Source organism: Pelodiscus sinensis, chromosome 1, assembly GCF_052426305.1.
Source record: "Pelodiscus sinensis isolate ZL-2025 chromosome 1, ASM5242630v1, whole genome shotgun sequence".
NCBI classification, from domain to species: Eukaryota; Metazoa; Chordata; order Testudines; family Trionychidae; genus Pelodiscus; species Pelodiscus sinensis.
In genome coordinates this window covers 290,405,175-290,426,518 of record NC_143052.1, presented here as the reverse complement: position 1 = coordinate 290,426,518, position 21,344 = coordinate 290,405,175, and the positions used below count along the sequence as shown (strand labels likewise).

The 21,344-nt window shown below is 38.5% G+C and overlaps 1 protein-coding gene across 12 annotated transcripts in view; it reads left to right on the top strand.

The window, feature by feature from the left end:
* Positions 1-21,344, top strand: part of ENOX1 (ecto-NOX disulfide-thiol exchanger 1) — a 549,328-nt gene that overhangs the window by 443,274 nt on the left and 84,710 nt on the right. For all 12 annotated transcript variants that reach the window (XM_075918965.2, XM_089775466.1, XM_014574205.4 and 9 more), the window contains 2 exons: positions 9,504-9,610; positions 14,668-14,785. In XM_075918965.2, coding sequence (XP_075775080.1) covers positions 9,504-9,610; positions 14,668-14,785 — 225 coding nt within the window. The remainder of the gene's footprint in view (positions 1-9,503; positions 9,611-14,667; positions 14,786-21,344) is intronic.

The window sequence follows — 21,344 nt, the reverse complement described above, 5'->3', positions numbered from 1 at the left end:
AAAATGACTAAAGGCTTAGAACTCATGATCTGTGAAGGAAGAATGAAAAAATTGGGTATGCTCAATCTGCAGAAGAGAAGGCCAATAGTTTTGAAGTACATAAAAGATTGTTATAAAGGAGAAGACAAAAAAATTGTTCTCCTTGACCTCTGAGGATAAGACAAGAAGCAATGAACTTCAGTTGCAGCAAGGGCAGTTTAGATAGAGCATTAGGAAATAATTCCTACCTGGCAGGGTGGTTAAGCACTGGAATAAATTGCCTAGGCAGGTTGTGGAATTTCCATTATTGGAGATTTTTAAGAGTAGATTAGATAAGCACATCAGGGATGGTCTATATCAGAGGTCGGCAGCCTTTTCAAACTAAAGAGCCAGACTACATCAAAATTCAGAACAAATGGTCAACAAAGAGCCGTATAAGAATGTACATTTGCATGACTGAAAATATGCAACTTAATATTATTAATCATTGACATAATGATTAATAATAGCATAAATGAAACATTGTACTTACAGACTTTATTTAATGGGACTTCTGCTGCTGCATCTTTTTGCACATTTCTTTGAAGTTTACATCATAACTGGTCAAAGCCAGCTTCATGCATGCATTCAGGCTGTCTTCTGTCAGTTTTATGGCAGGGGCTAGAGATGTTGAGGTGCAAGAGTCTGAGGATGTGCGGGTGCATGAGTTTGGGAATGTGGTATATGAGGGGCTCAGGGTAGGAGTGTTCACGGGGTGCAGGAGTGTTATAACACTGCAGCCAGATGAGGACTGGGCCCCAATTGAGGGCTTGTTGGCCAAGCTTCATTTTTAAATAAAGTAAAATATTATGCCCAACACAAAAGGTTTCAACGCTGTCTTTATTTATGGCAAAAGTAGGGAACCTTTTTTGTGAGCCATATATGGCTTGCGAATGATAGGTTGCCGACCCCTGGTCTATATGGTGCTTGGTCTTGCCATGAGTGCAGAAGACTGGGCTAGATGACTTCTTGAGGTCTCTTCCAGTTCTACAATTCTATGATTTCTATATAATCCATATTTGTATAAATTCACATACACACACACACACGGAACACTTAGACATTACTTCCTTGTAGGGATGTGAACGTTTAAATGGTTAATCGCTGCACTTCGGCTGATAAGTTAATGTGCACGATTATACCCTGTATCAGAAGCAGCAGAACAGGGGAGCAAGCAGCAACTGGTGCATGCAGGGAGCAAACATTTAAGCTGGCTCCCTGCACGTGCAGCACAGCCAGATGGCTTTTAATCCTGCTCCCCATGAGCACTGACTCCCACAGAGCTGCCTGTCCTTCTCCCCCCCACCCCCCCGTGGTGCTGCCTCTGATACGTCGGGGGTGGGGGGAGCAAGTGGGATACGGCATGCAAGGCTGCCTCCCCACACATCCCAGCTCCCACAGAGCCACATGTAACTATGCAACCGCTGATTTCAGTGGTTACATGTTTACCTGAATAAATGCATTTTAACATCCCTACAACCTTGCTGTAGTTACGGAGAACTTTTAAATTTCCCAGCCAAGAGAGAATTTTTTATTTAAGAAACAACAAGTAGTCCCTGTAGCATCTTAGGGTATGTCTAGACGGCATCCCTTATGCGTCCTGCAAGGAGGTTTACAGGATCTGTCGAAAAGGCTTTCTTTCTCAACAGATCCCCCTCTAGACTGCCGCTTTTTGCCATCAAAGTGCTGAGTTGGCAAAATGCGATGGCCATTTTTATGCAAATTAGGCACGGGATATTTAAATCCCTGCCTCATTTGCAATGTCGACCTGCCTAATCTGCAGCCCTCTGCCGACAGAAGGATGCAGTCTAGACATACCCCTAAAACCCACTTCCTCAGATGAGCAGAATTAAGAATTAGCAATGAATGGGAAGAGGACTACAGTAAAGTGGGTCAGGAAGGCATTATTGCTGGGGTTAATGTTCCTGATGCAGAAACCCCCTAACACTGGACATAGCATCTGTTCTCAAATGCATTGTGGCTAGTTCGTAAGGAGAGAGTATGTAAATAAGAGAGGGATGAATTGTATCCCTTAGAGCCATGCAGAGAGGGCGGCCTTCGTCTTCATTTCTCACTCTTCCCATGCTGAAGAGGGATGCTTCAGTGCTTATCTGGCAGTACCTACCACACACATACACACAAATACACACTCACACGCACGCACTCAGGGTCCTGCTCATGGCTCTCTCTAAAGCTGAGATCCATATGAGGAAGGACATAGGCTGTGTGGTGAGAAGTGACCCTCCATTGCAAGTTGAGCACTTTAGGGGAACACAAATCATTACCCCCTTGGCACCATTGAGATTTCTGAAGAAACATAATACAGCTTGGGGCAGCAGGTCCCTCCCCAGAACCCCCTGGGAATGTGCATTGTGGGGATCTTCCTTTTAAGGATAGCCTGGAGGACAGTCATGGTTATCCCTGATCACATGCTTCCAATGAAGCTTTGCAAGCTAGGGATGTTAAATATCGGTTAATTTAATAGTCGATTAACCTCATGAATACTTATCGGTTAGTCTATTCTGTAGTCCCCGGGCAGCCCCTGTCCGGGGGCGGGAGGAGGGGTCTGAGCTCCCGGACCTGAAATGAGCCAGAACTGAGCCAGGCTGCCTGCCTGCCTGGCTCCTAATACACTTGAAGTGCAGAGCCACAGTGGAGGTAGGTCCAGGACCCAGTGCAAGCCAGGACTGAACCAGGCTGCTGGTCAGCCTGCTAAAAAATGTACTGGCAAGGGATGGGGGCAGGGGGGAATGCATGTAGTCTATAGCATTAACCTATAAACTTTTGCTTATCGGTTAATCAGTTAATCTACTATACAATTACATCCCTATTGCAAGGAGAAAACAAATAGACAACAGGGCACACAGAGCTTGTGTATGGATGGTGTTGGTCTCTCATTAATCGTTTGGGATTCCTGATAGTTGGGGGTGGGTATTTTAGTGTTTTCAGTGGCAAACTCTCCCTCCCACCTACCAACATAATGTGGGAGGGACTCCACAGGAGGCTCCTTGCAGAATTTCCCTTCTCTTAGGCTATCCCATACATTTTCCTGTGTGATGGGATAGGCAGGTGTGGCAGCGTTTCTGCACTCCTCCCATGTGTGATATTTTAAACTTTTATGGGTTACCTGCTCTGTTCTGCTGATGACATTCACATCTGTTTCTCCCTCTATGGCAGTGTATCTTGGGTAACAAAGAATGGGCTCTATTGTCTTTTTTGCTGTTAATGGGCAGAAAACAAATATTTTAATGAAAGTAAATACCACCAAAACCCAGATGCCTCTCTATGGACCTGATTAATTATAAAATTCTGTATCTTTCTTTACTCTGCCACTTAACTGAAATATTGTGTCAACATCACATGTCAAATTGCGAGAGTAATTTTGGACTTCAACTCAGTGCTGGAACATATTCAATATGTTGCCAAATGCATATCAGGACAGTTGCCAGGAATACGCCCTTTTCTATCCACAGCTGACCTGGAGATTCTAATCCATTCATTTATAACATTTAACCTTGACTACTGTAATTCTCTGTTTGCTGGGCTTCCTGCCAAATTGATTGGCAGACTCCAGCTTATTCAGAACTCAGTGGACAGGCTTTTGACCAAGAACAGGCTAACTATGTATATTCTTCCTGTCTTGGGCTTTGTCTACACTGTCGGCTTTTGCTGCCAGAAAGTATTCAAATGAAGCGCCAGTTAGCATTTTGTGATGCTTCATTTGCATAATCTGTGCAAGCCGTTTTTGCGCAAGGGGTTTTTGCGTAAAAACAAGCAGTGTGGATATTTCCTCTTTGTGCAAAAACCCCTTTTTGCACAAGATCCTTATCCCTCTCTGGAAGAGGCATAAGGATCTTGCGCAAAAAGGGGTTTTTGCACAAAAAGAAAATGTCCACACTGTTTGTTTTTGCACAAAAACCCCTTGGGCAAAAACGGCTCGCATAGATTATGCAAATGAAGCATGGCAAAATTCTAATCAGCACTTCATTTGCATACTCTCTGCCGGCAAAAGCCGGCAGTGTAGACATAGCTTTGGAGTCCTTACTGAAAAACCATGTTGCATGTTGACTGTAAAATTTCCTTTGAAGTTTGATTTTATGGGTGAAATCCTTGTTTCATTTTCAGCATCACTTGGCATGCATTTTAAGATCTTTCTAATATAACTTGCTGCATATTTCATCATTCCACCTACAATCCTTTTGTGTTTGGACCATTTCACTCTATATCCCTCAATTTTGGAATTAGTTGTCCATGATATGAGTTCTGATTTTTTGTTTTGAGTTTAGTCCAAGCTGGATTTTGTTCATTATTTCCTTTTATTGTAAAATACTATGAGACATTCAGTATATTTTTATTGCATAAAATGAATAAGATCTTCATTTATGCAGAATAATCAATGAAATATCAAGCAAAGCACAATTTGAGTTGCTTGTTCTTATCGCTGGAATGTCAAGATTCAGTTTCAGCCTTAACATGGGTAGGTAGTTGAAAGAATGTATTTAATATATATCATGGAAAACAAATATTCTCCCATAGCCTCTCTTATCTACAGAGCTGTATACTCTGTTTCCCCATCTTTTCTGCATTCAGTATACTTCCTTGCTATGTTCTGGCATATTTTCTACTGTAAATATTCCACTTCTCCCTAAAATCATTTCTCTTTGTTCCTGTCCCCTTAGATTTACAGTTTATATATATATATATATATATATATATATATATATATATATATATATATATATATATATATATATATGGAATATCATAATTTGGCCCATTTTGTTTTATGGCATCAAATATTGAACAATAATGATTTAAGAATCTATTTAATATGCCTAATATAACTTTCCACCTATGATAAAGTCTCTTATAGTAATGCAGCTGTTGTGAAGCATTAGCTGACACCTACATATCAAATCTAGTTTTTGGTGTTTATAACTCAGCAGAAAAACAATTGCATACTAATCCTTTGTGTGAAGCATACCACATAAAGTATCACAAACCCTTAGGCTGTGTCTACACTGGGCCACTTATTCCGGAAAAGCAGCTGCTTTTCCGGAATAAGCTGTGAGCTGTCTACACTCGCCCCTTGAATTTCCAGAAAAGCGGTGACGATTTACTGAAAGAAATCAGCTGCTTTTCCGGAAAAACTATGCTGCTCCCGCTCGGGCAAAAGTCCTTTTTCCGGAAAACTGTTCCGGAAAAGGGCCAGTGTAGACAGCACAGTAGTCTTTTCCGCAAAAAAGCCCTGATCACGAAAATGACGATCGGGGCTTTTTTCCGGAAAAGCGCGTCTACATTGGCCACGGATGCTTTTCCAGAAAAAGGGCTTTTCTGGAAAAGCATCCTGTCAATGTAGATGCTCTTTTTCCGGAAATACTTATAACGGAAAACTGTTCCGTTTTAAGCATTTCTGGAAAAAGGTGCCAGTGTAGACACAGCCTTAGAGTGAGTTTTTAGGAAAATGGGAAAGAAACCTGAATTATACTGAAGGAAAAAAAGAAATGTTATTTGCATCCTTCCAGAACAATGATATTCCTAAAATCAAATTTGGCCAATTGCCTATATTCTTCATGAACAAGAAGCAATTTTGCATATGGCCAATGAAAAATGTATTATATCATTTTATACAGATGTTTGTTGGTGAATATTTAATTATACCTAATAAGACAGAGCACTTAGGCTCTACCATGCTGTTCACACACAGAACTGAAGAAGCTTTACAAACTTGGATGCAAATTATTAACCCCGTTTTACAGATAGGGACAGTGGCAGAGTGACATAACTAAATAGGGACTACTGGTCAGTGCAGTTCTCCAACGATCTTCAGGGGTCAAACCAAGGTCAAGGGCCTTAGATGGATTTGGTCAAACTTCATCCCTGAACGAAGTTTGAGTAAATTGGGAATGAGAATTCTGGAGCAGATCCCTAGGGGGTGCAAATGATCACAACTCCATTGGCCTGGTTGTTTACAATGGAACCATGACAATTTGCACCCATGGTGATTCTGCGCCCCAGACTATTCTCTGTATGGTGGAGAATACAGTTAGGCTCAGAGGGCCAGACTATTCTCTGTATGGTGGAGAATACAGTTAGGCTCAGAGGGCCAGATTTTTAAAGGTATTTAGGTGCCAGGGGAGCTTAACATGTAGTCACTTCTGAAATTCCCACCAGGCACCTATCTGCATCTTTAGGCACCTCACTACCTTAAAATATGATTCTCTGAACCTAATATCTCCTCTATGGGTTATCATAAGCCAAAGCTGAGAAACTCAAAGGGGTACAGCATCACCTGGAGCAAATTGTCATAGCTCATTTGAACTCAGTGGAGTGCCTCTGAATTTCCAGAGACTTGACAGAGGCAAATAAAGTCAGTATAATTTTTGCCAGAGTTAAGACTGCATGATTGGGTTCTACGTTTTTTTTATTCAATTATTTTTAAAAATGAAAATATGTATGATTAGAACTATTAGGAAATTCAAAAGTCATCCTCATACATCTATGGATGAAAAGCACTATGAATGCTAAGAATTATTAATTATTATGTTAATTATAATAGGCACTTAGCATTCTCTCTTAGTTTTTCCCTTTATGTATATGCAGAGCTGTAGCTTGGATAATATTTTGGATAACTACTTGACTTTTTAGCTTACTGCACACTTAACATTTTAGTTTTTGATCTATTTTGTGAACACCTGAGAACCTGGATCATTGAAGAAGGCCTCCCATACACACTTCATTTTGCCTATAGAAGAAAGACAAGAAACCTCTCTGACCTCTTCCTGCCTTGAGTTTTCATTGAAGAGAGCCTCTGAAATGATCAGATAAAGATTTCCGATAGATGATAGCACTCGTAGAAAGAACTTTTTAATTAAATGCTTAAAAGTTCAAAGGTTTCTACAAAATTCAGATGATCCTATTAATACCTTTTAGTGAAAAATGGCAAACCAGCACTTCCACATATCTTTGTGAATCTTTTCTACTTGAATTTCCATTTGCTAATTAAACACAGATTGTTAATTAAGCAGGATATTCTGTGCACTGAGGTCACTATCACAGCATAATCATTAAATTCTAGCCTTATTTATGTACATATAATCATGGGTACTATAATTTCTCTAATCATTTTAATAAATCCCATTCTTATATAACTCCACCTTTGAAGCAAAGCAGGTGTTAATATGCTGAAATTATTGTGACTCCAATCAAAGCTTGAACTATAATGCCATTCCAGAACTCCATAAACAGCCTATGTAGTTCAAGCAGAGTTTAAAATTTCATTGAACATATTTATTGCTGTGCTTTTAGCAGTTAATTGACCAGCCTTGATGGTTTTAAAGAAAAGCTTCCCTATGTGACTCAACCTAGTGCTGTCTTCCTGAATCTGGAAATAGCTTGGAATAATAGTACAAAGAGAAGCAAGCTGTTTGTTTATGTGGTTGACTCCAGAGTCTAAGAAGGAGAGTTTGAATACCAATAGTGCTAAATGTTGCACTGCTGAAAAAACTTCAAAAACAATAATGGTCTTCTGGCACCTTGGAGACTAACAAAAATATTTAAATAGTATCACGAGTTTTCAGGGGCACAACCTGTTTCTTCTCAAGAAGTGGATTGTGCCCATGAAAACTCATAATACCATCTATATTTTTGTTAGTCTCTAAGGTGCTACAGGACCACTGTTGATATTTTTAGTTACGGACTAACATGGCTACCCCTCTGAGACTTTGTTTCATTGCTGCTTGTTTCAGCAGAATTATCCATGGCCTTATCTATTGATTTGACATCATAGTAGTAAAAGGTGGAAAAAACCTGTTAAATTATCTAACCAATTCTAGGGAAGCCAGGATTGCTCCCTACTCTGTATTTTCTAAAGATGAGGAGATATCTCCACTAGAAAGTTAGTTCAACCTGCTTCATTGCTCAAGAATGAGAAAAATTCATACCCCTGAAGAGGCATCATTAACCTAACTTAAGCCCTTGTGTAGACAGCACCATGTCGATGGAAGAATTCTTCCATCCACCTAGTTACAGCCTCTTGGAGAGGTGGATTTCCTACAACAACAGACAAATCTCTTCCATCTGTGTAGTAAGTGTTCACACAACAGCGGTGCAGGAACATCACTACAGCACTGCCACTGTAATGTTCCAAGTGTAGACATAGCCTTAAAGTTCTACAATTTGAAATGAATCACCAGGGAAAAGGAAATAGCAACTAGGCGTGTGGGTTGGGTAAGATGTAGAGCTATCAGCTCAGGCAGTGCAAGAAGTGAAACATGAGCAGAGTTCCACTGTCCTTTCCTACTAGGTCTGAAAGACAATGTGGTAGCTTTACAAAACAGATAACACTAGTTTAGCCAATGATTCCAGAGAGCTAAATTGTAGAGAACTTCACACAAAAATGGTGCTTATTCAGATTAAACTGATAGACCAGCATAACAGCTCGGCTGGCAGCACAGTCCTTTTGCCTGTGGAAAATTTGGAATTGTGACCAATCTTAGGGTACTTGCACCTAAGAGTGTTGAGATCTGGGAGCATCCAACCATTGTTGATTCAGTATAAGTCGGTTAATGTTGCATTAGGTGGTGGCTGCATGGGTGTGTCTACACAGCACAGTTATTTTGGAATAACAGCTGTTATTTCAAAATAACTATGCGAGTGTCTACACAGCAATGCCACTATTTCAAAATTATTTTGAAAAAACAGACATCTTATTGCAGCTTCTGTAAACCTCATTCTACAAAGAATAATATCTATTCTGAAATAGCTATTTTGAAATAAGGCATATATAGATGCTCCACTTCTATTATTTCAAAATAGCCCCTCATCAGGGCCATTCTCAGTTATTCCTTCTGGGGCTCTAAATCAAGATAGCACATCTACATAGGGAAGCCTTCCTCGGACTAATTTTGAGGCTTCCCTGCAGTGTAGATGTGCTATTTCAAAATAAGCTATTTCAGAATAACTATTCCAGAATAGCTTGTTCCTAAATAACTGTGCAGTGTAGATATAGCTTAAGAGAAAGAAAAGAGGAATGGCATGAATATGAGAAAATAGGTGTCTAAGAATGAAAGAAGCTAACTCAGTCAGTGTTAATACAGGACCTCTTGGGATGATGTCATTAGAGAGGGGCTCGCCACACACCTTTCCTCTAACATGCTTCTGCTCTACACAAAAAACATCCCTCCACATAGATGTACATTTTTACACACAGACATTATAATTAATAATATAGAATAGGTAAGTGCATGAAAATTCTTCAGTATATATTTACAACTTGTGTAGACTAAAGTTATGGAGACAGACTTGAAGGGAGACATCTCCAACATTGATAAAATGTAAGTACAAAAGACACATGATTGGATGGATATTGATGATGTGATTTGAGTAATGACATCATCCATAGACTCCTAGTGTCTTTGCTTTGCTTCTCTATCGTGATCACAACATAAATTGCTTGTCTTGTTTGACTTCCTTGTTCACCAAAGTTGAGCAGATTGTGGCCGTTTTCAACGCTTCTACCAGACAAAAAGCTTGGGACCATTTCTCGAAAGCTCAGCGAAAGAACATAGACATTTGGCGAAAGCATTCTGAGGTTGGTGATTTTATTATTACTTTTTATCCATCATCTCACAGCTGGATTGATACAGAACAAGTGTGACTTTAGCTGGACATACAGCTATCAGCAATATTTATGGCTGTAGTTTTAGCAATTAGTCAACTAGTCATTATACTCTCACATTTACAGTGCATATTGCTCCCATTACTAAAAATGTTGCTAAATAACAGTAAGTTGGAGAGCAGTGTGCTTTACGTTTTCTTTTACAAGAAATGGGAAATCACTGGCGGAATATGTTTGCTACTTTGAAATAAGGAAATGAAATGGTGAATTCAGCTTTTCTTAATAATCAGGAAAGCCTATTCAGTCCAGAGATGGAAGGTTTTCTTTTCCATCTATTTTTATGTCCATCTTTAACAACCATTTGCTTGTCTAAGTCCATGGCTGGCAAACACAGCAGTACAAGTGTAATAATAGTACACATTAAGGCAGCTATCCAAGTCCATGCATGTGTGACTGTCATAAGCATGAGCAAAGGAAATGAGAAAAGAGATTTGAGATTCCACTTTTCTTTACACTTGTGGCAGCGAAGAAAGTAACAGCCCTGTGTTGTGTTATTGGTCATCCAGCTTTCGATTTTAATTCGGTATATACGCTATGAACCCGTATTTTAAAAGTAAGTACCACTGTCTTTGTTGTCTTTCTTTTTTATATGAAGGTAATTTTATAAGTAAGTTTCTAATCTCCACGTGGTACAGTATGTTAATTGTTAACATTACACTCCTCTAAATGATTTTCCCTGTCTCAAAACAAAAACTTAAGAAGGTAAGATGCACTTATTTAATTATTTTGTAGTACACTTGTAAAATAAGTGTGGCACACTTAGTTTGAAAAACACTTAAGTGCTGCAATATAAATCATTTTGGTAACATTTTAAGTGCCCATTAACTAATGCTAAATTACAGTTGAATACCAATGGCACTAGATGTAACATCCGCATGAATACCAAATGAATTTTTATGATCAGTGCTATTATGGCGAATACCAAATGACTTCACAATAATGGGACACTTAAAATAAAATGTTAGAATAATTTATTGTTAAGAGCTGTATTTTGCATTTTGTTCATAAATAGTTTAAATGAGTGGCAAATAAAGTCATTGTATAACTGAAAGTTGAGGAGGTGGGCATTGTCTTTCTTGTCTTTTAGGGAGATGGGAAAAGTGGTTTTCTGTTAGTTTATTTCAACTATGTTAAAGTAATAAGAAAATAAGAATGACCATACTGGACCAAACCACTATAGCCCAATATCCTATCTTCTGACTCTGACCCAACACCAGATGCTTCAGAGGAAAGGAACAGAGAAGGCAATCATCCAATTAACCATCTTCTGTCATCCACTCCTAGCTTCTGGAAGTCAGAAGCAAGGGACACCCGGAGTATAGAGTTACATCATTGACCATCCTGACTAATGCCCATTGATGGACCTATCTTCCATGAATTTATCTAATTCTGTTTTGAACTCCATTATGGTTTTGATCTTCACAACATACCCTAGAAATTAGTTCCATAGGTTGATTGTGCGTTGTGAGAAGTGCTTTTTTATTGGTTTAAACCTGCTACCTGTTAATTTCATTTGGTGATTATTGGATCTCATGTTATGTAAAGGAGTGATTAACACTTCCTTATTCACTTTCTTCACACCACTCATGATTTTGTAGACCTCTATCATAGCCCCAGTTAGTCATCTCTTTTCCAAGCTGAAAAGTCCCAGTCTTTTTAATCTCTCCTCATATTGAAGCTGTTTCATACCTTTAATTAGTTTACTACTCTACTGTGTACCATTTCAAATTCTAATATATCTCCTTTTAAGATGGGGTGAGCAGTATTCAAGATGCAGGATGTACCATGGATTAATATAGTGGCATTATGACATTTTCTGTCTTATTCTCTATCCCTTTTCTAATGGTTCCTAATATTCTGTTAGTGTTTTTGACTGCCACTGCACAATGAACAAAGGTCTTCAGAGAACTATCCACAATGAGTCCAAGATCTCTATCTTGAGTGACATCAGCTAATTTAGATCACACCATCTTGTATGTATAGTTGGAATTATGTTTTTCAATGTTCATTACTTTGTATTTATCAACATTGAATTGTATCTGCCATATTTGTTGCCCAATCACCCAATTTTCAAGATCCCTTTGTCGCTCTGCTCTGCTCTTTGTAACTCATTCTGCTTTGGACTTAATTGGAGTAATTTTGTATTGTTTGTTAATGTTGCCACTTCACTGTTTACCCCTATTTCCAGATTACTTATGAATATGTTGAACAGCTCTCGTCCCAGTACAGACCTCTGGCAACAACACTATTTATCTGTCTCCATTTTGAAAATTAACCACTTATTTCTACCCTTTGTTTCCTGTCTTTTAACTGATCTATAAAAGGACCTTCCCTCTTATCCCATGACAGCTTACCTTGCTTAAGAGCTTTTGGTGAGGGACCTTGTCAAAGCCCTTCTGCAGTCCAAATATCCACTGGATCATCCTTGCCCATATGTTTGTTGACCCCCCTCAAAGAATTCTAATAGATTGGTGAGGCATGACTTCCCTTACCAAAGTTGTGTTGCCTCCTTCCCAAAAGATCAGGTTCGTCTATATGCCCGATAATTCTGTTCTTTCCAGTAGTCCCAACTAGTTTTCCTGGTCCTGAAATTAGGCTTACTGGCCTGTAATTGCCACTGGGTAGCCTCTAAAGCCCTTAAAAAAATTGGTATCACATTAGCTATCCTCCTGTCATCTGGCACGGAAGCAGATTTAAATGATCCCTTCTTATGCTAACTTTTCATGACAGGATGCATCATATCATTAATTTGCTGTCTTGTAAATTTCTTTTCAAGTGCAATGCCGAAAAGTACAACTTTCCATAAATGCTAATTCACAAAACATCTTTGCTTATGTAAAAATTGTTGCTCTTTATTTCCTTTCTGAAGAAAGGAAACAATAAAAAATAACTTAAGAAGTTATGAAACATCTGATTGAACCAATGTACATTAAAAGTTTTGTTATCCAGCATGTTGGGTGGAATGAGGGTGCCGGTAAGCCAAATATACTCGGTCATTACGAGCAAGGGAGTTTTGAAGCAGAAAGGGGCTTGGGACAGGGGGTTGAGGTGCAGGAGAGATTTCGGGGTGCTGGATCCAGGTCATGCTCACTTCAGGTGGCTCCCTTTAAGTGGCAACATATCCCTGCTTCTCCTAGGCAGAGGCATGGTTAGGCGGCTCTGAGCTCTGCCTGCACGGACCACCCCCACAGCTCCCTTTGGGTGGGAACTGAGCTGCACTGGGGGTGGGCCAAAGTCAGCACAAGGAGCCCCTGTAGCCATTCCTCTGCTGATGAGCAGCAGAGACATGTCACCACTTTAATTGAGCCCCATAGAGCCAGGTAGGGAGCCTGATGGCCCTGCACCAACCAGGCTATGAACTGGACTTTCAAGGAAGATCTGAAATGCCAGTTTACAGAGCTTCCTGGTTGGTAAAGTGCCAGATAACACAGCTTTTACTGTATATGAACAACTCACATTTCTCAGTTGTAAAATACTACATACATGTCCACAAGTAGCTCCATTGATTCGAATCATATTATTTGATTATTCCCTTCTTTGCTAATGTGCTTACATTTCCCTTGTCACTTCCCCTTTACCCCTCCCCTCACTCTCTGTGTTTTTCTGGCAACACAAATTTTAAAAGGACCTTTTTGAGGTTCCCAGAGAAGATTATTGTTTGGCTGCTAAAGAGAGTTTTGAAACAGATGCTCCTGGGACATTTGCAAGCTAAAATACATTAGTCATTTGGTTTCTCAGAAGAGACAGTATATTCTCCATTAAAGAGGGTTTGTGTCTCTTTTCGATATAGAATTACAAAGTGGTTTATGAATTTCTGTTTTAAATTCAATTAATGTATTCAATACCAGTTTTCAATTTACCATTTTAGTAATTTCTCTGAATTTCAAATAATCCCCATGTAAAACTCCCATTAATTAGCCTCTCTGCCTTTGCAGTGATTAACAGATACATATACTTTTATCACAGTGTATGACATTTACTGATGAATTCAGGGTGTAGCCCCAAAGAAACACTCTCCTTTTTTTCCTCTATCCCACTATGAGGGTTTGTTGTTAATTGCATGGGTAGATAGTTGGAAGCTTCAGCACTATTTATTCCTTTCACGTGATGTTTCCTTGTTTCAGTGATTTCAGACCATCTCTTTGGGAATTGGGCTCTTTGTCGATAGAAAAATTAGCTGTCTGCAGACTGAAAAGCACTACACTAATCACTGTGCAACATCCCTGTGTTACATCTGACAGTATTATTAGGACAAAATAGAATTATCTCAGTCTTCTCTGTGCTGCTACCATTTCAAAGCCAGCCATTGCACCAGTATTATCCTGTTTTATTTTTTGAGAACAAAGACTCTCTGGACTTTTATAGAACCCACATTCTTGTTGATCATATACTTAGTTTCATACATACTGTCTCCCTGTCTGTCTGCCCTGGTTGGGGTTTTTCTGAAAATGGGCTGTTAGTACTGTCATTCGTTTCTTTTCAAGATTCAGATGTTGCCAAAAAGATAAATCTATGCTGAGAATTTAAAGTTTGTGAAAATTGGGTTTAGCATGTGCACGTGTAGAAGCCTAGAGCTTATGAGAGTTAGAGCTTTTGATTTTTTAGCCAGCTTGATACAGCACCTTTATACATTCATTTTACATGCAGTGTTAAGTGTTGCCATTATTGAAATATACCCGTCTGGTAGGATCAGAAGTAATCTAATAAGGGGAACTCATGTTCTCTATTGTTGTTTTCCCCCGCCTGGTATAATTGAGGTATTCAGTTATTTTAAATATTTTAATACAATAATTCCATGCCCTTCGATTTGATCTCTCCTTCTAACTCTGACTCATTTGCTGATTCTGTACTAATATTCATGGATTATTTCTATGTATTTTTTTAAAATCAGAATATGCATAAAATAGTTTAGAAATAGGGAAATCAGTTCATGCAACTCAATACTAATTAAAGGTCATTTTGGGTTTTAGGAGCTCCGGAATGCACACAGTGAACAGCTCATGGGGATCCGTCGTGAAGAGGAAATGGAAATGTCTGATGATGACAGTGGTGACAATCCCAGTAAAAAGCTGAGAGTAGATGAATCAGGTACAGTTGAAGCATTTCACACTATTCTGTAAGATGTCAAACTGTTTGTTTCAAAATGTAGGCAGGTGATCAGTTAACTCCAGTGATAGAAAATAGTTACATAACATAGACTATCTTCTTTTAATGTCATTATCCCTACATTTTGTCTTTCTATGAATCTCACTTGTATTCCAAGAAGCATACTCAGCATAATGCTCCAGTTCTTTCCATAGTTGCTTTTATTCTGGGACTTTCAGCCTGGTTTTTCTCATCTTTCAAAGCTGCATTTCATTCCAGGATAGTAATTATGCCATATTTAAATAAAAGCAGCCAAAACGTGTTTAATTCAATATTTTGTGAACCTCACCTTTTCTCTCTAGCAAATACATTTAAATGTGTGAGCTTGTTAATTAATATTTTTACTATATATCTGAGTTAACTCTTAAAGACACACATTTCACAGTGAGGCACTAGATATGCATTAAGTGAAACTCTTCCCCTACCTGGAAAGAAAAAATAAGTCCTGTTTGCATGATATATTTGCAAAATCCCTTTTCAGCTTTCTGCAAATAGTCAGCTATCCAGTATAAACAATTCAGAAGGTGGATATTGGACTGACACAGTGTAACTGGTATGCACTACTGAAGGGAACACCTTGGTTTTCATCCTTCCCTTGGTTTCTCTGACTTCACAGTATCATAGAAGATTAAGGATGGAATAGCCCTCAGGAGGTCATCTAGTGCAACCCCCTGCTGAAACAGGACCAGCCCCAATTAACCCCATGTCAGCAATGGGTTAGAGAGTTGTGAGGGTCTGACAAGGGTTGAGCCATGTGTAAAGAAAAGCCTTACAGAAGGCCTAGAAAAGAAGTTTAACTGATCACTCAGACACAGATGAGGAATATAGGCAAAGATGTGGCAGGTTATATGCACAAACTCAAAACTTTAGCAGTGACATACATTTCACCTAAACACCTTCACACAGGTTCCAGATTCTATTACCTGACTTCTTTTCTTCCATCACTGCTGGGTTCCTATGTCCATGCATGTGTATATCTATGTATGCTTATGTATATGCAAGAGAAAAGTGTTTACTCCACAGGAACCAGTGCCTGTGTGAGGTTAAAGATCTCCAGAAATAAAGACTGAAAAAAATATGTGGAAAGAAACTTTTTCTATGAACAGAAAAAGGGCCCTTCTCCTACCTACAGGAAAAATGTTTTCAGAAATATAGGTGGATATAATAAACCCTCCTAGGGACAGCTTTAATTTCTGCTTAAGATAATTGTATGGGATTGAATTTTCCAGTATTCATTAGTAGAGTGATTGGAGCTGACACGGTGGATCTGTGGGCATAGTATTCCTGGCAATCACAGATTCTTATGAACACGTAATCATTTGCCTTGGCTATGTCCAGTTTTATGGAGATAAATAATTATAATTAACAGTAACAATAAAAGGTGAGCAATGCCAACACACTGGAACTCAAGAAAAATAATTATGTTATAATTAGTCGTACTTAATATTTCATTGTGTTTTCATAAATACATACTTAGGTTGAGGTGCAGTTCAGCTACTGTGCATCATATTAGCCAGTAAGAAAAAATGTTTTTTTTTCCCCTGCAGTGAAAAGAAGATAGTTTTCAGTAACTTTGTTTTCTCTGTTTATTTGGTTTTGTCAAAAATCTAAGATGTCTGTGGTTTTTTTCCCTTCACCAGCTATTTTAGTTCATTTGAATTGGTCCCTTAGTATTATTTTGCATTCATAATATCAACAGTTTTGCTAATACGTCACATACAAAGTATTATAAATCAAATACAGTCATCATCCAAAGCCATCACAGTGTAGCTCTTTTGGCATCAGTAGAGTTACACCAGGCTTGATTTTTGTCCCAGCATGTAGTTGATCCAGCCTGTTCCCTTTGGAGAATTACACAACAACAAAACTAGGTTTTACCATTTTATTTTTCCAACATTAGACTTTCAAATTAATGTTTTGATTCTCCTCTCACTTACGCTGGTGTCAAACAAATGACGTTACTTTTATGTAAAACTTGTCTAAGAGAAGAATCAGATCCTGCTTGTTGACTTTTCACCTTTTTTCTATTTATCAGAATACTCACCCTCTTTTGTGATTCCTTCTTTGCTTTAGATGTGTTAGGCATCTGTTTGTTTGTTTGTTTGTTGCTTGAGTATGTCGCTAACTATATGAGTATGTTGTTTACTGACCCAACTTTTTTTTTGTAATCTATTTACATGGTCTAGTCTACAGAAAGAATATTTTTTCTAAAGAACATCTTTATATCACAAAGGGGACTTTTGTTCAGTATGCTAACATTGATATGTTCCTCACTATTAAATCCTTGTCTATCTCCAGAATTGTAATAGTATATAATTTTCACAAAAGGTAGAAGAGTATAAAAATGACCAAAAGATAAAAGATACAATCTCTGTTCAATTTAAGAGCACCATGTTCAATAAGAAACTTTAAGAAAACTAATTACAGATGAAAAGTTCTGGCCAACCCTTATATCAAAAGCATATACATCATCCAGAGAGTCCAGGTTCTGGAATTTGTTCCTTAAATGTTATTACTGCTACAGTTAACATTACAATTTCAGCAGTCCTCTGAAACCATTTCATCTACTTAATCAAAAACTATCATTCTTAATGTCCCTTTAGATACTATTGTGATGAGTGCCACATGCATCCCGAACATCAAGATTAGAATGGAAAAGCTATATTGGTGGGACTTGTAATCTCCATACTTAAGTCTATCGAGATGAAAACGGATGAATTCCAGTCCCATCATATCCATTCACTATTTAACAGATATTGAGACTAGGGAGGTGCATGTGCCGGCTTAGTCTGATGAAGTTTAACTTTCAAAGTGACACAGTGCTAATGTCAGGCTCTTGCACACGGTGGACTTGTGAACTATGGAGCAGATGGTGAACTGTCTTAGAGTGAGGTGTTTGCTTTGGGAACCATGGTCAGGTCTTGAAGCCAGGCACAGATTTGTTGCAGATTACGAATTGCATTAATCACTTTGTGTTTTGGTGGATTCAGACTTGTTTAAGGATATATAGTGCATCTTAATAGTGCCTCATTACAAAGTACATTGTTTCATTTTAGACTCAAATTGACTTCTTTTACCCACAAGCATATTGATTTTCTCACTGTTTATTGCCCTAATTCATTGGTGTCAGCAATTCTGATTCTTAAAACCATGACTACACTGTCTATCAGAAGCAAAGCCCAGCTCATAAGTCAGGAACTCACAACTCCCATCAATTTGCTCATTCCTCTGAATTATGCAGCAATGCAGAGACACAGCATTTATAGCAGTGGTGGACAGCAGCATCACACTTTCCTGGTCTTGAGGCGATAAGACCTTTCTCACATGAGCATGTGGGTGGACAGATTACATCCCTACACCTTCAGGGATAGAACTGTCATCAACTAGCAGAGAGACGTTTTTAAACACCCAGAAATATATTAAACTAGCACAGATGGCTTTGTCTCATTCCTGACCAGTTTTCCCCACTCTTTGGGGCTGCCTGCTGGCTTTAGCCCCCACTGCAGAGTTAAGAGTCTTGGTCACGTTGTGCTACTGTATTTCCCATCCCTCTCAGATTGGACCCATTTCCTGGGACTCAGGAACTCCAAGCAAACATCACCCAGTGAATCTGACCCACAGTTTGCAGCTGTTTCTTTAGAGCCCTCTTTTCCACAAGTCAGGCTTCAGATTTAAACAATGACTTATTTTCATTGTGGATTTTGAAGCTTGAAGGGAAAATAGAAGTTTTCTGAGGTAAAACAGAGATTGATAAAAATTGGTAACTGTCTTCATTAGTACAGTTGAAAGTCAAAGCCAAGGGGCAGTGATTGAAGCATTGGTTCAGAAAAACAGCACCCTACACAGGAGACTGGAAAATAGAGGAAATTTTTTTAACAATTCAAATTTATAGATGGTTGGTCTCCTGCCTGCTGACATTGGGAACAGGGGCTCTAAAGTAAATGTTGCAGGAGTAATTTTAAGAATTATTGAAGTATGGCTGCATCTTGCGGAGATAACAAAAAAAATTCTGTATCCTTAGGAGATATCAGTAATTTCCCTTGAAGGGAAAAAGGTACTACCCTGTTCCTAAGACATCTGTTCCTGATAATGAGCTATTCTAGCAAATGCTACTCCAATGAGAGAGAGAGTTTTGCAGGTAGCCATAAAAGCAAAAACATAGTTAACTACAGAATCCCACTGGATGGATGGTCCTGTGGTTAAGGCATTTGACCTAGATTCAGTAAAGCTGGGTGAAATTCCAGCTCTGCCACAAAGTTCCTGTGTGACCTTGGACAAATCACCTATCTCTCTGTCTCAATGTCCGATCTATAAAATGGGGAATAATAGTGCTTCTACCATACCATTGTCTGTGTTGCCATTTAGATTTTAAGACCATGCTGGGCAGCCTGCAGCAGTCCCATGTGACCCATCAGGGTCCTATATGTGACCCAGAAGACGTTTTGTTTACTGTTACCCATGCACAGGGTTGCCAGATTGCACTGGTTTCAGTCTATGTCATTTTTTTCCTACTGGTATTACTAAAACAATAATTGAAATATAAAGGACTAAATTATAGGCACACCAGGGTAATTTCCAAGTTCTTCAATGGGGGGGAGGGGCAAGAAGGCAAATATGCATCCCTGAATGCTCTTACAGTAAGGCAAAGGTACTTTATTATTGCAGCGGAACCATCCCACAAAGAAGTACATAGTCTAATCAAAACAACTTTCTCTTGAGGGGAAAATATCTGGACACAACGGCCACTAAAGTCTTATCAGTTTGTGTGCTCCATGGGATCATCAGAGAGGATCAGGATCGTAAGAAAGCAGCACAAGATAGTCACTCCCTCCAGTTGGTAACAGTCTGCTCTTGTATTTTTCCCAGCATGCCATTTGGGAGCTGACCTCACGCAGGCCCAAAGTCGGTCTTTCAAACAGGATTTTGTACACTGAAATGTACTGCATTTCCCCACAGCATTTACAAAAACAAGCCCCAACACATGGAGGTTTCTAAGCACGTGTTCTAACTTCAAGCATGCGAGCAGTCCCATCAACTTCAACAGCACTATTCCATTCTTAGAGTTAGGCTCCTGCCTACGTGCCTTACTGAATCAAGACCGGAGGACGCTGCTTGTTTTGGGGGATAAAACAATAAATGTCCTGGTCCATGTATCAGGTGTGTTCCTCTACAATACTGACAAATACTTAGCCCAGGAATGGAGCCACATTTTACTATAGGACAACACTTCAGTGAAGGTGTTAATAGCCACATGTTTGTTTTTAAAAGGAAATATAACTTTTAAAGCTGTTTATCTAATAAGGATTTGGAGAAAATAACCAGTTAACTGAAATTTGCAGTACAAAATCTGTGGTGCTTTGATGCCTTCCTGCTGCCAGAAATGCTATTATCTAGATTACATTTTATTATGTTTTCTGGGTATTTCATACTGATAAGGTTTTATTCAGGATCATTATATATGAGAACAGATTTAATCCTTTTTTTTGTTTAGGAAGCTTTAAGGACACTGAGGGATTATTTATGTATTAAGATGCAAAGTTGCTATGGAAAATACTATAGCAACCTAACATCTTCACAAAGCCAACCAGCCACTTGTGAGAGCAATCTACATTTACATTTATTTTAGTGTCATTTTGTCAACAACCTTAATGTCTAATTTTGACAGCATGTTAAAATAAGTTTTGGGATTATACTTGAGCAAAATTAAGAGCACACTGGAATGTTAAAAAAAGACTTAGTATAATTTCGTGATCTTATATTAGAAAATTTCACTTTTAGCAAAATTGCATTAAATACTAGAAAATTGCATTAAATACTAGAGATGTTTGTGAGCCTCCCAAATAATCTAAAATCATGTATGTCTTTATCTTCATTCTCTTTTAAGGTTTTCTATTAAAATATTTGTAAAGTTATACTTGGTGCAAGTTAAAAGTAGCAAGAAAACATTTTTACAAGGGCGAATGTCAAATTAAAATGTTTTTATTTGCTTTATAACTTCATGAAAATATTTTCTAAAAAGAAATGGTTTTGTTCTCAGAATTTATTTCAAATCCTATACTTTTTTACTGCAACTTTCACAGTTCAGGAGACAAACCATAATTTTTCATTGGGTTTCATGTAGCAGGGCAACACATCTGAATACATAGAGTTATAGTCTGGTACTGAAATGCCCTAGTTAAACAGCGGGAGTTCACCTTCTGAAAACACAGAATAGAAGTAGATCTAGCCTTTTTGGAGGTGGAAAGAGACAGAATGAGCCATGTCCTGCTGTCATTGAAGTTAATAACAAAACTCCCATTGTCTTCAATAGAAGCAGAAGCAGGCTGTGTGTATTGATTTTTTTCCATACCCTCCATTAAGAATCTTGAAGTGCAACCAGAACATTATTAAAGTGGGATGTTGGCAATAAAAGACAGTATTGAAACACATGCTGTTTTCAGCTTCCTCCTGACCTGATGTAGCCTTTATTAGCATCATTTTCCCAATTACTCTCCACTCTCTG